This window comes from Copadichromis virginalis, linkage group LG18 (genome assembly GCF_057382275.1).
Source record: "Copadichromis virginalis isolate Kocher_CV1m ecotype Utaka linkage group LG18, C_Virginalis_male_GT1.1, whole genome shotgun sequence".
Lineage (NCBI taxonomy): Eukaryota > Metazoa > Chordata > Actinopteri > Cichliformes > Cichlidae > Copadichromis > Copadichromis virginalis.
In genome coordinates, this window is record NC_140635.1 from 693,974 (window position 1) to 711,063 (window position 17,090).

The following is a 17,090-nucleotide window of genomic DNA, read 5'->3' on the forward strand; positions in this document are numbered from 1 at the left end:
ATGACATCATCATGACATCATCACAGGCTCTGCAGGACTGAGATCTGTGGCTGCGGTGCAGTGAACTCAGCTTCATGTTTAATAAACCAGTCTGAGCTCATCGGAGCTTTGTGACGTCAGAAGATGGTACGCTGACATCTTAAAGGCACGGACGGTTTTTTTTTTTTTTTATATGAACTTTATTTAGAACAATAACAATGACAATCTCAAAGAGACAAGCGACATATTAAATCAATCAGAACAGAATCACATCTCCTATACACCACAATGAAATCGACAATAACTGAAAGTAAACATACATACATACACACACATATATATACATATATATGTATATACACGCGCATACATACACATCCATATTCACACATCTACATAATAATAATATAAAAAGATGAATAACCAATACAAAAATAAATAAGAATAAAAAAAGAATGAAAAACAAGGAACAGAAATAAAGAAGACAAGGGGGATCATAAAATCTCTAAAAGTGAGGTTCCATAAAGAAGACACATAACTTAAATAAGGGGCTAAGAAAAATCAAACTCTTCTAAAAATCTATGCAATTTGATTGCTTGGGGCTTATTTATTAACTTAAGAGATTTACGGAACAGGGAGAGGTCGTTTTTAAGAGCAGGCCATGAAGGGGGGGATTTAGCATATCGGCATTTATGTATGTAATACTTTAAAGGCACGGACGGTGCAGCTGTAACACTCAGGTAAGCTGTGCCCCGCCCCCATCACACTGCTTCCAGACTCATGACTTGCCTGTTAGAGGCCTAGAAATTATCCTTTCAAAATAAATGAGAATTAATGACGAATGGAGTAAAAATCTCGTAATTTTATGTTATTTTCACTGTATCTGTTTAATAACATCTCAATAAGAAATTGAGATATTTGTGGAGATATTTGGTGATCGATTTTTTCAATTATTCGACACTGGAGAGATTATTTGCATTTATTTTGAAGGCGCAGGGTCTGGAGTCGTGTTTTCCGCTCGTTATGTAAACAGTAAAGATGGCGGCCTCCGGTGTTCTCCGTGCTGTCCTCAGGCAGACTCTGAGCAGGTTCGGTAGTTTCAGATGGAGCCTGCGTCACCCGCGAGCTGCACACAGGTGAGCGACCGGAAACTGCGCACCAGGGTAGGTCACATTTCACACGATTTGAGCCTCCCGCGTCCTCACACCAGAGTCCATTCAAAAATCTGCAGCTTTTACAGCTTCTCTGGTCCGCATCACTGCAGCCAGGGTGCAGTGATGATGGGCAGAGGAAGGTTGCTGGTTTGAATCTCTGACAACAACAAACATCAGCAGCAGAACAGCTGGAGTAACATCTGCACCTGTGCTCTGTTACACACACACACACACACACACACACATGACCAGCAGGCGAGGAATTACAAACCCCTCATCATCAGTGGCACGCCAGTGGAGAGAGTGGACAGTTTCCGATACCTGGGTGTCCACATCACTCAGGACCTGTCATGGTCCTGTCACATCAACACCCTGGTTAAGAAAGCCCGTCAGCGTCTCTTCTTCCTCAGAAGACTTAGAGACTTCCATCTGCCACTGAAGGTGCTCAAGAACTTCTACTCCTGCACCATCGAGAGCGTCCTGACGTCAAACATCTGCACCTGGTTTGGGAACAGCACCAAGCAGGATAGACGAGATCTGCAAAGGGTGGTGCGCTCGGCAGAACGCATCATTCAATCAGAGCTCCCTGACCTGCTGTCCATCTACACCAAGCGGTGCAAGTCCAAAGCTAGGAAGATTATGATGGACCTCTCCCATCCCAACAATGGACTCTTCTCACTGTTGAGGTCTGGGAAGCGCTTCCGCTCCCTTAAGGCCAAAACAGAGAGAATGAGGAGGAGCTTCTTCCCCCAGGCTATTCGGGCCCTGAACCAGGTGTAGGACTGGACTCTCCCAAACACGTCACTATAAGACTGGACTCTCACACGCACCACCACACATTTCCTATAATCCTATAATTCCTATAATTTATAATCCTTATCTTTATAATCTCTTCTGCTATTTGCACATTCTTTACTGTAAATTCCTAAGTTAATTTGTAAATTTTTGTAGTAAATTGTAAATATTGTAAAACTTTTCTTCTGTCATTTAATGGTCGGGCATTGTACAGCTACAAGCATTTCACCCCCATGTCATACTGTGTATGGTTGTGTGTGTGTGACAAATAAAATTTGAATTTGAATTTGAATTTGAATTTGAACTTGTCAACCAGGTGCAATGACGTGGTAATGTGACAGTAACCGTGGCAACCATATCATGTGCATGTGAACTAAAAGTTTTTACTCGCTTTTGCTTCTGCAGTCTGAGCATTAACACTGTCAGAAGTCAGAGCAACGCTGTGACATCACAGCCTGTGGAGGGCTCGCGCTGCTCGGCATGCTGGGTAACCATGAGCGGAGGAGGAGGAGGGGTGCTGTGGGCAGCGCTCGGTATGGTTGGTCACAAACATTGTTCTTCATCAGCTTTCATAACCTGTTCCTACTTCCTGTCACCTCTGTGACCTCACACTGTGTGTGTGTGTGTGTGTGTGTGTGTGTGTGTGTGTGTGTGTGTGTGTGTGAAGCCTTCTCCCTGTTTGGCAGCAGTGAAGAAGACAAACGCGATGAAGCTCAGAGGAAGGAGGACGAGATGATCCTGCTGCTAAAGAAAGCCAAGGTACCACACACACACCTACACACACACCTACACACACACACACACACACACACACCTACACACACCTACACACACACACACACCTACACACACACACCTACACACACACACACACACACACACACACACCTACACACACACACACACCTACACACACACACACACACACACACACCTACACACACACCTACACACACACACACACACCTACACACACACCTACACACACACACACACCTACACACACACCTACACACACACACACACACCTACACACACACCTACACACACACACACACACACCTACACACACACACACACCTACACACACACACACACACACACACACCTACACACACACCTACACACACACACACACACCTACACACACACCTACACACACACACACACCTACACACACACCTACACACACACACCTACACACACACACCTACACACACACACACACACACCTACACACACACACCTACACACACACACACACCTACACACACACCTACACACACACACCTACACACACACCTACACACACACACACACACACACACCTACACACACACCTACACACACACACACACACACACCTACACACACCTACACACACACCTACACACACACCTACACACACACACACACACACACACACACACACACACACACACACACACACACACACACACACACACACACAGCAGTGCTACTGTGTGTGTGAGATGCTGTATATTAAAGAATAGTGTGTCCTGACCAGTGCTGCTTAAAGAGGACATGAAACTCTGTGACGCTGGGTTTAAGTAACAAAGTTTAAAAACATGTTCAGCAACATCTGCCGTCAGAGCGGAGTCATGTGATTGGTTGGTTGTGGCCAACAGACTGTAGTGCTGCAGCGATGAGTTCCTGTTATAAACCAGGAGAAAGTGTCCACGTCACTGTCTGCTGCAGGAAGTGGCTGTTTGGGTAAAAACCAGCTGTTAGCCATGATGTTGAGCTTTGTAAAGCACTTGTGTGAGCCGGGGGACAGGTGTGAGTCAGGGGACAGGTGTGTGCCAGGGGACAGGTGTGAGTCAGGGGACGGGTGTGTGCCAGGGGACAGGTGTGTGACAGTGGATAGGTGTGTGCCAGGGGACAGGTGTGTGCCAGGGGACAGGTGTGAGTCAGGGGACGGGTGTGTGCCAGGGGACAGGTGTGTGACAGTGGATAGGTGTGAGTCAGGGGACAGGTGTGTGCCAGGGGACAGGTGTGTGACAGTGGATAGGTGTGAGTCAGGGGACAGGTGTGTGCCAGGGGACAGGTGTGTGCCAGGGGACAGGTGTGTGCCAGGGGACAGGTGTGTGCCAGGGGACAGGTGTGAGTCAGGGGACGGGTGTGTGCCAGGGGACAGGTGTGTGACAGTGGATAGGTGTGAGTCAGGGGACAGGTGTGTGCCAGGGGACAGGTGTGTGACAGTGGACAGGTGTGTGCCAGGGGACAGGTGTGAGTCAGTGGACGGGTGTGTCAAATCAATTCAAATCACTTTTATTGTCACATCACATGTGCAGGTACATTGGTACAGCACATGTGAGTGAAATTCTTTTGTGCGAGCTTCACAAGCAACAGAGTTGTGCAAAATACAAGAATGGCTACATCTTAGACTAATAAATATATCTACAATATATAATAGTATATGCATTTCTGGATGTGTATATTAAATATTTTTCTACGTGTGTGTGTGTGTGTGTGTGTGTGTGTGTGTGTGTGTGTGTGTGTGTGTACACATATTTTACAAATTAAATAGAGTAAACAATGAATAGAATATATAAAATAAAATATACAGAGTGAGACATGTGCAAAACAGTGGCATTACTGTACAGTATGGAGTGCATAATGTTAAAGTTCCAGTAGTGAAGCTGAGGTGTCTATGACGTGTTCAGCAGTCTGATGGCCTGGTGGAAGAAGCTGTCTCTCAGTCTGCTGGTACGGGACCGGATGCTGCAGAACCTCCTTCCTGATGGAAGTAGTCTGAACAGTTTATGGCTGGGGTGACTGGAGTCCTTGATGATCCTCCCCGCTTTCCTCAGGCAGCGCTTCCTGTAGATGTCTTGGAGGGAGGGAAGCTCACCTCCAATTATCCGTTCAGAGCACCGCACTACTCTCTGGAGAGCTTTGCAGTTGTAGGCGGTGCTGTTGCCATACCAGGTGGTGATGCATCCAGTGAGGATGCTCTCAATGGCACAGTGATAGAAGGTCCTGAGGATGCGGGGGCTCATGCCGAATCTTTTCAGTCTCCTGAGAAAGAAGAGGCGCTGCTGCGCCTTCTTCACTGTTTTGTTTGTGTGTACTGACCACGTAAGATCCTCAGCCAGATGTACACCAAGGAACCGGAAGCTGCTCACTCTCTCCACAGCAGCGCCGTTGATGGTGATGGGGGTGTGTACTTCTCTGCACCTCCGGAAGTCCACTATCAACTCCTTTGTCTTTGCGACGTTGAGGGTGAGATGGTTGTCTTGACACCAGTGGGTCAGGGCGCTGACCTCCTCCCTGTAAGCCGTCTCATCACCGTTGGTGATAAGACCCACCACTGTAGTGTCGTCCGCAAACTTCACAATGATGTTGGAGCTGTTAGTGGCTGTGCGTCGTAGGTGTAGAGTGAGTACAGGAGAGGGCTCAGTACACACCCCTGTGGAGCACCAGTGTTCAGTGTGATGGGGGATGAGGTGATGCTGCCCAGTCTGACCACCTGGCGTCTGTCAGACAGGAAGCTAAGGATCCAGCTGCAGAGGGAGCTGCTCAGTCCTAGATCCTGCAGTTTCCTGTCCAGCTTCGAGGGAACGATGGTATTGAATGCTGAGCTGTAATCTACAAACAGCATTCTCACATACGTGTCTCTCTTCTCCAGGTGTGACAGGGCAGTATGTAGTGTCAGGGCTATGGCATCATCAGTGGACCTGTTGTGGCGGTATGCAAACTGTAGAGGGTCCAGTGAGTCGGGTAGTGCAGAGCAGATGAAGTCCCTGACCAGCTTCTCGAAGCATTTGCTTACGATGGGGGTCAGGGCTACAGGTCGCCAGTCGTTCAATGGTGTGTGCCAGGGGACAGGTGGTTAACTGATTGTTCGTCCTCTGGTCAAGTGGACCATAGCTTGCTAATTGAACACAGACGCTCTCACAACCCAAATCCCGACGTTGGTTTTGAATAAATGTATTTTCTTTTAATTGAATGTATGTTTGCACTTTGTTCGTTCCTCAGCTGCGAGTCTGCACCAACCAAAACACTGTCTTTGGTTATCAACATGAATACTTGAAAGGAACATAAAATTATCTGTCACTAGAAAAACATGGACTTTCAGACGTACTTAAAGTTCTGTGAGGTCACAAAACCCTGCTTACTCTTTCCCTCCCAGGCTTCCAGACTTTTTGTTCTTAGCGTTTACATGTGGACGGGATTAAAAAAATGAAAATGGAAAATCTCAAAAATACTCTTAAACCCACCGTCACAGAGTTACACCTGTGTGAGAGCAGTGGGGTCAGTGGGTCTTCTTCTGTAACAGCAGCAGTACTGACAACTCTGTGTGTGTCTCAGCTCAGCGTGCATCGGGGTCAGCTGCAGGCCGCCTCGGGGTTCCTCCATCAGGCCGTTGTTCTCGCTCATCAGACGCACAACAACCAGGCCATCATCTACACCTACAGCCTGGTAACATCTGACCTCTGACCTCCGTGAACTTCTCACACACACACTAAGCTGTTTACCTGTTTATCGCTCACCTGTGTCCTCAGATGGCGAACCTGGCCTACGTGCAGGGTCAGCTGGACAGTGTGAGTATCTGCTCCATCACAGAGAGGAAACGGTGACACCTGCTGGTGGAGGCTGGGACTGATCACACAGCACACAAACACTAATCGACTGTCACAGCAAATGTTTGTTATGATCAAAAACAATGTGAAGAAACGTTCAGTTTGTAAACAGGCATGAGCGTTTGTTTTTGTGTCACATGTTGGAGGCGGGGCCTCTAACGTGAGCATGTGCTTTAGAGGATATGCTGGGCTTCTGTCAGGTGGACTCAAGCCGGTCCGTGTCACAGCGCATGCTTAGAATAGGACGGTTGTCGTCGGGCAGTTGCGTGGAGATGATCAGGGCAGCGTTTAGCACCGATGGCTCAGTGATGGTGCCGGAGACGCCATCTGGGTCAGACGCCGGACTTGCAGATCATGTCAGGTGATACTGATGTACGACACGTCTGCAGCAGACCTGTCCTCCATCTTTGTTTGTGCTGTTTGAGCAGTATGAGGGGTCCACAGTGACATTCAGCAGGTAGGCCACGCCCCCAAATGCTCCAGTGGACCTGCCATCAAACAGGAAGTGAAGTTGTTGCCCTCCATTTACAGAAACAGGAAGTATACCTAGAGAAAGCGTCCCCCTGTGTGAGCGTTATCCTGACGTCATTAGAAGTTTCCACCTAAACATGATGCAGCATGTTCTGAAATTCAAACGTACAGCTCTGCTGTCACGTCCAACATGAATGAAGACAGAAAGCTAAACAGCAGTGATGTTTGTAGGGTTACTGAAGTTGGGCTAGCTTGCTGGGCTGCAGCTACATCGGAAGGTTTTAAACAACTTTAAAACGAACAGTGGTGATAAAACCCGAGAGGCTGACAGTGATCACTGACTGTTTTTAGGGGCTTGTTCAGATTAAATAGAAAATTTAAAACGTGAAACACAGCAGCCTTAATAAACACAGACGTTTGTTCATACGTCGTCATTAAAGCCAGATAGCTCTGACGAGCTCAGCGTTCACACACAGCTGACCGGTTTCTCCTCCGCTCGCTCTCGACGTTCGTTCTCGGCGACCTCGTTAATGTGAAGCATTTTTTCGCAGCCAAGGGTCTGTCTGCTATTGGCGGGTCCTCTGTGATGTCATCCTTTGTGCTCCTGTTTCTCGCAGGCTGAGAAACTCTTCAAAGCGGCGATGAGCTTCATGCTGGCGGGAGGAACTCCGCAGGTCAGTGCTCGTTCGTTTCACCTGGAATTCAGCGGGTGAACCCACCTGATTTCCTGTCTGTTTCCAGGACGACAATGCCGTCATCGAGATGTCGCTGAAGCTGGCCACCATCTACGCCGAGCAGAACAAGTGAGGGCAAATTCAGCCGGTCAGCTGACAGGAAGCTGAGGTCACAGCTCCCTGACTTTCTGTGTGCTTTCTTGTTTGAGGGCGGAGCTTGCAGAGCACGGTTTCAGGTTCTGTATGGAGTCTCTGGAGGTGAAACTGGAGAAGCATAAAGAGCCCCTGGGAGAGGAGCCCACAGGTGAGTGGCACAGGGGGGCGGAGTTAGAGCGGGTTGCCTCCGTCTCTTTGAGCCGTGTCACATGAACCCCTTTGCCTTTGAATAAAATCAACATAAGGAGGGAGGAGCTTAACAGCTGGTTACAGATGAGCTGAAGGAGGAATCAGCAGATCCTGCAGAGTTTGGTGGGCTCGTTAGTCCCTCTGCTGGGACTCGAAGGCAGACGCTTGCTGCTGAGTTCAAACGTGATCATGAAGTCACGTGACTAACCTGCGTGTCGCCCTCAGAGGAGCAGGAGGCTCTTAGGAAGGAGACCCGCCTCCTGCTCGGGCTGTGTTTGGACTCACGGGCTCGGTACCGAGCGTCCACGCTGCACCTGAAACAGGCTGGACAGGATTACCAGGACGCCCTGAACATCTGCTGCCAGGAGCAGGGAGAGACACACCCACAGGTAGTCACGCCTACAGGTAATCACGCCTACAGGTAGACTCGTCGGTCGGTATCTAAACTCTTCTTCGTGTCTCTGTCAGACCCTTGTGCTGATGAGCGACCTGGCCACCATCTTGGATCTGCAGGGTCACCATGACGATGCCCTGGCACTGGTCCGGCGGGCGGTGGAACTGAGCCGCTCAGCCGGACACCCGGACCTCCACGTGCTGCTGGGAAACATGGCGGGCATCCTGCTGCACACAGGTGAGCAAGGAACAGAGATCGGGGGGCGGGTCTTACTCCGCCCGTCTCACGCCGTCTGGTTCTGTCCCTCAGGCCGGCTGGATGACTCACTGCGGTTCTACCAGGAGGCTCTGGGTCTGGCCCGGCAGGCCGCAGACCAGGAGGCTGTGGACAGGATCCAGGAGGGACTGAAGGAGGTAAAGGAGAGGAGGAGGCAGGAGGAGGAAGAGGCAGCTGCAACCGCTCAGTGACCCAGGCTCATCAGAACCGCGCCTCCTCCTTCGACTCCACGTCTTCTTCTGTGGTGTTTGCCCTCTCATTGGTAGCTCCGAGGACCCGCTCTGTGTTCTGCTGCTCCGCTGAGAAACACCCAAAACCAGCCGGGACTGAAATCTGCTCCAGAACCAATCAGAACCAGGACGAAGGTCCAGACCCTGAACACGCCCACCCCTCCCCCATCAGTGCTGAAGCTGCAGCTCACCTGTGAGCTCACCTGTCAGCAGGAGACATAAATATTTATGAAGCTGCAAAGGTCGTCACGTGTTTTTCTTTGAACTTTACTGGTCCTCGCGGGGCTGAAGGCCTTTTGCACACTCAGAATGTGGTCTTAGTGTCAGGGCCACAGGTGGGTCATGGTTAGGGTTATGTCAACTGTCCCCACAAGGTTATGAATACACACACGTGTGTGTGAGTGCGCATGTGTGTGTGTCTGACTGATTAGCACAGAAACATGACTGTCACCTGTGACCTTTGACCTTTGACAGTGTGAACATTATTCATAAGGATGTTCCACAATCACGTCCTCGGTCAGCGCTCAGAGGACCAACAGTCCGTCTCCACGAGTCTGAACACATGTTTGAGTCTCCAAATGTGGTTTTAGTGTCAGGGTGACAGCAGCACATTACGTCAATGAGATGTCCTCACTAAGACAGAAAAACAAGTATGTGTGTGTGCGCGTGCACAGGTTCCCACAGAGTGTGACGCAGGTGAACTTCCTGTTTCTGTTTACAGAACATGTCAGAATAAAAGCTCACTGATTACGGTAAACGAGAATCAGCTGCTGCTGCAAAAACAACAGATTAGCACTCACACACACATTAGAATCTTAATGGCTTCTGTGTGTGTGTGTGTGTCTGACTGAGTAGCACAGAAGCATGAATGTCACCTGTGACCTTTGACCTCCCACAGTGTGAGCTGTGTGTCTGAATTCAGGGGCGGATGCTTCAAAGGCCGCGTTTGTATGCAATGATGTCACAGCAGCGCGACAAAGGCTGCCCAGTTTCAAAGAGTCCTTCAAATGTGGCGACAAATGCGTCCTTCTTTGCCCCGAATTCTAAGGATGGATCCGATGTGTCCTGCTATATCCCAGGATTCATTGCGGGTCAGTGGCTGCAGGAAGTGGCTGTTTGGGTAAAAACCAGCTGTTAGCCGTGATGTTGGGCTTTGTAAAGCACTTTATGAACGAGGGCTGAGTCTGTGTGAGCCGGGGGACAGGTGTGTGACAGTGGACAGATGTGAGCCAGGGGACAGGTGTGTGACAGTGGACAGATGTGAGTCAGGGGACAGGTGTGTGCCAGGGGACAGGTGTGAGTCAGGGGACAGGTGTGAGTCAGGGGACAGGTGTGTGACAGTGGACAGATGTGAGCCAGGGGACAGGTGTGAGCCAGGGGACAGGTGTGTGACAGTGGACAGGTGTGTGACAGTGGACAGGTGTGAGCCAGGGGACAGGTGTGTGACAGGGGACAGGTGTGTGACAGGGGACAGGTGTGTGAGCCAGGGGACAGGTGTGTGACAGGGGACAGGTGTGAGACAGGGGACAGGTGTGTGACAGGGGACAGGTGTGAGCCAGGGGACAGGTGTGAGACAGCGGACAGGTGTGTGACAGGGGACAGGTGTGAGTCAGGGGACAGGTGTGAGCCAGGGGACAGGTGTGTGACAGGGGACAGGTGTGAGCCTGGGGACAGGTGTGTGACAGGGGACAGGTGTGTGACAGGGGATAGGAGTGTGAGCCAGGGGACAGGTGTGTGACAGGGGACAGGTGTGAGACAGGGGACAGGTGTGTGACAGGGGACAGGTGTGAGCCAGGGGACAGGTGTGAGCCAGGGGACAGGTGTGAGCCAGGGGACAGGTGTGTGACAGGGGACAGGTGTGAGACAGGGGACAGGTGTGAGCCAGGGGACAGGTGTGAGACAGGGGACAGGTGTGTGACAGGGGACAGGTGTGAGCCAGGGGACAGGTGTGAGCCAGGGGACAGGTGTGTGACAGGGGACAGGTGTGAGCCAGGGGACAGGTGTGTGACAGGGGACAGGTGTGAGCCAGGGGACAGGTGTGTGACAGGGGACAGGTGTGTGACAGGGGACCCTAAAACAGACTTTTCCTCCTCTGGCCGACTGGAACATAGCGCTGATACGGTTAGCGCTATTTTATGCAATAAAATAATCTTTGTGTTCCCGAACAGGTCGCTAGGTCACAGCTTAGAACACGCCCATCACACCAAAGACAGGACCGTGTGTTACTGAAGCACGAGCATCAGCACTGAGACCTGATCCTGGAACAGAACACAGGACTACAAAGTGTATATAAGGAGACAGGGAAGGACATAAGGAGACAGGGAAGCAAATAAGGAGACGGGGAAGATCAAAAGTTTTTCATGCGGCTGATGTCGTGAGAATGTAAAGGTCATTATATGAACACACACACACACACACACACACACACACACCTATACGTTCCCATAGGCACCGTCACACCTGAACAAGTTAGGTACAGTCATCATTTACCTGTAAACACACACACACGGTGGGGTGAAACTGTGGGAATGAACATAATTGCTGTTGTCCTAACAGGTTAATTACACACACACACACACACACACACACACACACACACACACACACACACACACACACACACACACAGCTGTGCTTATAAAAGCAGCTGCAGACGGCGTGTTTCCGTTTCTGCTGGACGACGGTAACTCGACACCTGAACAGGTATGAGCACAAACACACACAGAGGTCAGAGGTCAGACACATTATCATGATAACTTAATTTAAAACCACATTTTCAAATTCATGTTTCAAACAGCTTTAGCTTCACCTGTGGTTCTCCTGTGGTTCACGTTAACTTGGCTCACAGTAAGTGATGCGTTTGGGTGGGATGTTTCATGTTTCAAGTACAGATCCTCTACGTTGGAGCTGGGTATCGTCACTGATTTCTAGAATAGATTTGATTCAGATTCACAAGGTCGATTTAATTAAATTCAATTTGAATCAGGAAAAATTGGCATCAGCCAGTCAGATATATTAACATATGACTGAATGTGTAAAATGACTGAATGTGTAAAGCGCTTTGGGGTCCTTACGGACTAGTAAAGCGCTATACAAATACAGGCCATTTACCATATTATAAACAAAGGTTCATCAGAGGTGTGAGCATCACAGCTTTGTGTCAGAGTAACTGAGGATAAAACATGAAGCAGATGTTCCTGGCCTGGCTTTTTATAGCAGATGACCTTAAAATCTTCTGCAGCAGAACAAAAACTGAAGAAAACCATGAATCAACATGTGAACATGAACTGGTGCTGCCGAAGGGAAGCAAAGTTACAGAGGTTTGATTACAGACACAGCTCAGAGATTGTAATTTGGGATCATTTTAAAAATGTTACATTGGGGCGACCGTGGCTCAGGGGGTTGGGAATCGCATGTGTAACCGGAAGGTCGCCGGTTCGATCCCTGGGCTCTCTGTCCTGGTCGTTGTGTCCTTGGGCAAGACACTTTACCCTACTTGCCTACTGGTGTTGGCCAGAGGGGCCGATGGCGCGATATGGCAGCCTGGCTTCTGTCAGTCTGCCCCAGGGCAGCTGTGGCTACACCTGTAGCTGCCTCCACCAGTGTGTGAATGTGTGAGTGACTGAATAGTGGTATTGTAAAGCGCTGTATAAATCCAATCCATTATTATTATTATTATTATTATTTCTTCATTGTTAAACAGCAGAAACGAGACTTTCTTGTTGGAAGGCAGTTAAATTAAAAAAACAAAAACAAACAGTGGCTGAAAGTAGACTGGTGGGTAATGATCAAGTGAATATTGCAGAAAACAGAGATTTTTAGATGCTCCTGCTGCAGGAAGTGGGATTTCATCGTGCTGGGCTGTGGCTACAATGTAGCTGCCATCACCAGTGTGTGAATGTGTGTGTGAATGGGTGGATGACTGGATATGTAAAGCGCTTTGGGGTCCTTAGGGACTAGTAAAGCGCTATATAAATACAGGCCATTTACCATTCATCGTGCTGGAAGAGAAACAGCAAAAGTCAGAATGAATTCATGACGATGGTTATGTGAAGTGAAATGTGAAGCGTTGTTTGGATCTTGCTTTGCTGTTGGTTCAGTCAGATTTGGTTGGAGAGAGATGAAACCTGCAGCTTCAGAATACCCCCCCCCCCCCCCCCCCAAAAAAAAAAGACGTAAACACATAGGACGCATCAGCATCAGTGAGCCGTCGGCTTTCAGCCCCGACAGCGTGTCCACGTCTGTGCCGTCAGTTGAGAAAGCCGACATCTGACGCATCGGCATATTAAGGATTGTACATTAACATAAAACTGTTGTACACACACACACACACACGAAGAGAGAGAGTATGCATTGTATGCAAACAGCTACCAAACGGCCATCATAATTCATCATACAATGAGAACAGGACAAATCAACAATTAACAATGACTGATTAATATTAAAATCTGTAACATAATGTATTGTTTGGAGTTTAGTCTGTTACTGTTAATATTTTTACCATTTCTTCTTGGAGCAACTGTAACCCACATAATTTCCTTAGGGATTAATAAAGTATTCTGATAGTTTCAGGATAACCTGCCATTATCCAATCACACATCTGCTTACCTGCATCTTTGCTCGTTTCTCCTCCTCTTCTTTTCTCTTTTTTCTAAACTGAGCACCTGATGGCTTTGAACTTTTCTTGTCCATCTTCCATTGGTTTTAATTTTGCACTCCAGTATGAACACAAATCCCCCAACTCGAGGATCACCACAACATGATCTAACAGACCTACACCTTAGTTCACAGATTCACTTTGTCACAACCCAGGATTCAGATCATGAATCCATAATGAGCTTGGATTTACATCATTATGAATGAAATACGCTCTATTTGGAAGCAGCAGGCCCCTCCCCTTTCGACGGGTTGTGTGTGAGACTTTAAATCATCAAACTGTAAATTTTAAATTATAAATTGTTATTGATCCTTTACCCCGACTCCTAAAGTGTATATTTATTTTCTTACTCCTCTTATATATATTGTTTGTTTACTTGCACTGCTGTAGCTGGAGCCTCGTCGTCTCGTCTCTATATGCTGGACTGTCTGTAGCGGAGATGACAATAAAGTTTACTTTGACTTCAGCAGCGCGCAGGCGCACCGAGGGCTCTCGCGCTCACTTTTCATGTACAGAATTTCGAAAAAACATCGGTGCAGATTATAAGTCTGTATCATGATGTCTGGTGTTTTCGTGTTTGTTGTTTTGTTTTTATTTTGTTTTATTTTGCGAGTTGGTTATTAGATGCTGCTCCAGCCAGAGACTCCCCCGCCGCTCCGCCCTCTCTTCCCTGTGCCGCCAGCAGCAGGCGCACCTCGCAAACGGGGGGGCGCCCTTACTCCCAGCAAATGGGCGATAGAAAACCGATCGGTGCCTGTGACATTCCCACTATGCGCTGGCATGACGTCGGGCAGCATGAGTACCAGCAATTTTTTTTTTTTTTTTTTTTTTGCCAATACCCGTGATGCTGCCCCGGGCAACTGCCCGTGTCGCCCGTCTAAAACCGCTACTTCATGTGGACCGTGTGGACCGTGTGATCCGTGTGGACCGCGTGATCCGTGTGGACCGTGTGATTCGTGTGGACCGCGTGATCCGTGCGGACCGTGTGAGCCGCGTGATCCGTGTGCTATATTCATGTATTGGAGATTACGTATCGGAATTTCAGGAGCAGGGCCACGCCTTCAAACACGCTCCTTCCAGTTGTCATCTATAGAGGTTCCCCCAGTTCTGCAAGCTGTTCATTCTCGTTTACGTGCCCCTCCCTCCTTGTTCTCAATTCTTTAACTTCTTCACTCCTATTTAGCACACGGGGATCTGCCAGGCCCGGGAACCGTCGCCAGTCCCCATCGAGGTCTTCCCCAAACCGCAGCTCAGTTCATGTCCAAACATTCACCTTTACCTACTAAAACGCTGTCAAACCTAAAATGAGGACCAGCTAGTGAAATAATAACATTTTAGTTTGATTGTTTTTACTTGTGCAGTCAGAGTGACGGTGGACTCGCATGTGTGCAGAGGCTCAGTGGGAATAAGAAAGGCTGTGGTCAGCTGACCTGCTGCTCTGTGCATTTACACACCTCCACCTGGATGGAAGCAGATGTTTCACAGCTGCTTGATTTCCATCCTCTACACCACACGTGTCAAACTCAAGAGTTTACCGTATGCTGCCTGAACACGCACGCTGACAGTAAACTACATCTCCCACAATGCATTTTGATCGTTTGAACCCCAGTGCCCCCGATACTGGGGCAAGAGGGAAAACATGTAGTTTAATGTGATGTAGGAGACGTCAGACTGTCAGCCTAAAGCTCATCAAACCATTTTAATGAGCAGCAAAAAACTAAAACAGCAACGACCACAGAGCAGGTGATTCTCCACGTGCAGGACAGGACCATCAGGGACAACTCGCAGTCTAGGTTTCATCACTCTGCGCTAAACTGACTGAACCAGCAGCCAAAGAAGATCCAAAGTACGCTTCAAACATCCTCATTCATCCCCTCTGACTTCCTGCACAGCTCTCTCAGTGTGCTCACACACCAGTTTACCATCAAAGCTCTGCTATCGTCATGAACCAGTCTGCTGCTGTGTTCAGTGTGTCGGCCTCTGACGTCACAGCCCCATTTCTGCTCTACAGTACTGAACACATGTAAACCTCAATGACCGCTCAGCTGTGTCTGTAATCAAACCTCTGTAACTTTGTGAGGAACACGAACATTCAAGTTTTTTTGTTTTCTGCTATAGAAATCAGTTTTTTATGACTGCAGTTAAAAACCTCTGCAGTGAGCTAGCACAACTTCTTCTCTAATGTTATTTCTCACAGTTTAAAGAGTTGTGCTGACAGCAGCTTTTTCTTCATCATGTAGAAAAACACTTAAATATGGGACTTCTTTACTCTGAAGTTTCACCAGTCCAACCACCCAAGATCACAGTGGGCTGTCTGTGGGCTGCGGTGTAAACCAGTTGGACCAGTAGACGGTTTGCGGCTGGTGTGACGGTGGAAGTCAGTGAATGAATCTGTGCTACACTTGATCTAAGCTAACTGTGAGCATGAACCCACAGCCACTGTGCAGCAATCAATTCAATTCAATTCAATTTTATTTATATTTATTTATATAGCGCCAAATCACAACATAAGTCGCCTCAAGGCGCTTCATAGATACAGAGAAAAACCCAACAATCATATGACCCCCTATGAGCAGCACTTTGGCGACAGTGGGAAGGAAAAACTCCCTTTTAACAGGAAGAAACCTCCGACAGAACCAGGCTCAGGGAGGGGCGGGGCCATCTTCTGCGACTGGTTGGGGTGGAAGAGAGACAGAGGTTAATAACAGATATGATTCAATGCAGAGAGGTCTGTTAACACATAGTGAGTGAGAAAGGTGACTGGAAAGGAAAAACTCAATGCATCATGGGAATCCCCCGGCAGCCTACGTCTATTGCAGCATAACTAAGGGAGGATTCAGGGTCACCTGGTCCAGCCCTAACTATATGCTTTAGCAAAAAGGAAAGTTTGAAGCCTAATCTTGAAAGTAGAGATAGTGTCTGTCTCCTGAATCCAAACTGGAAGCTGGTTCCACAGAAGAGGGGCCTGAAAACTGAAGGCTCTGCCTCCCATTCTACTTTTAAATACTCTAGGAACAACAAGTAGGCCTGCAGAGCGAGAGCGAAGTGCTCTAATAGGGTGATATGGTACTACAAGGTCATTAAGATAAGATGGGGCCTGATTATTTAAGACCTTGTATGTGAGGAGCAGGATTTTGAATTCTGGATTTAACAGGAAGCCAAAACAGGAGAAATCTGCTCTCTCTTTCTAGTCCCTGTCAGGACTCTTGCTGCAGCATTTTGGATTAGCTGAAGGCTTTTCAGGGAGTTTTTTGGACATCCTGATAATAATGAATTACAGTCGTCCAGCCTGGAAGTAATAAATGCATGAACTAGTTTTTCAGCGTCACTCTGAGACAGGATATTTCTAACTTTAGAGATGTTGCGCAAATGGAAGAAAGCAGTCTTACATATTTGTTTAATATGTGCATTGAAGGACATGTCCTGGTCAAAAATGACTCCAAGGTTCCTCACAGCGTTACTGGAGGCCAAGGTAATGCCATCCAGAGTAAGAATCTGCTTAGATACC

General features: G+C 48.3%; 2 protein-coding genes across 4 annotated transcripts in view; both read left to right on the plus strand.

Annotated features, from left to right (window-relative positions):
* Nucleotides 1-985: 985 nt before the first annotated feature.
* On the plus strand, nucleotides 986-9,734 carry ttc19 (tetratricopeptide repeat domain 19). 3 transcript variants are annotated; one of them, XM_085440259.1, is made up of 11 exons: nucleotides 986-1,115; nucleotides 2,334-2,461; nucleotides 2,596-2,687; nucleotides 6,264-6,374; nucleotides 6,458-6,496; nucleotides 7,624-7,680; nucleotides 7,748-7,809; nucleotides 7,890-7,984; nucleotides 8,251-8,414; nucleotides 8,494-8,656; nucleotides 8,729-9,732. In XM_085440259.1, the coding sequence occupies exons 1-11, from the start codon at nucleotides 1,018-1,020 to the stop codon at nucleotides 8,884-8,886; spliced, it is 1,167 nt and encodes a 388-aa protein (XP_085296385.1). In that variant the 5' UTR covers nucleotides 986-1,017; the 3' UTR covers nucleotides 8,887-9,732. The 3 variants fall into 3 exon arrangements, with proteins under 3 accessions (XP_085296385.1, XP_085296386.1, XP_085296387.1); XM_085440261.1 differs by lacking the exon at nucleotides 986-1,115 and having other exon boundaries at nucleotides 2,340-2,466; nucleotides 8,729-9,733; XM_085440260.1 differs by lacking the exons at nucleotides 6,264-6,374; nucleotides 6,458-6,496 and having other exon boundaries at nucleotides 8,729-9,734.
* An 893-nt stretch (nucleotides 9,735-10,627) lies between these two features.
* The window catches only part of slc4a2a (solute carrier family 4 member 2a), a 32,952-nt gene continuing 26,489 nt past the window's right edge, over nucleotides 10,628-17,090 (plus strand). The window contains exon 1 of the mRNA XM_085440194.1: nucleotides 10,628-11,313. The gene's annotated coding sequence lies outside the window, so the exon portion shown is untranslated. The remainder of the gene's footprint in view (nucleotides 11,314-17,090) is intronic.

Bases quoted from the DNA above. Each gene is read 5' to 3' on its own strand.
- ttc19 (XM_085440259.1), top strand. From the start codon at position 1,018: ATGGCGGCCTCCGGTGTTCTCCGTGCTGTCCTCAGGCAGACTCTGAGC. The intron at 7,681-7,747 runs GTCAGTGCTCGT...GTCTGTTTCCAG, and splicing joins TGGCGGGAGGAACTCCGCAG to GACGACAATGCCGTCATCGA. The intron at 7,985-8,250 runs GTGAGTGGCACA...TGTCGCCCTCAG, and splicing joins CCTGGGAGAGGAGCCCACAG to AGGAGCAGGAGGCTCTTAGG.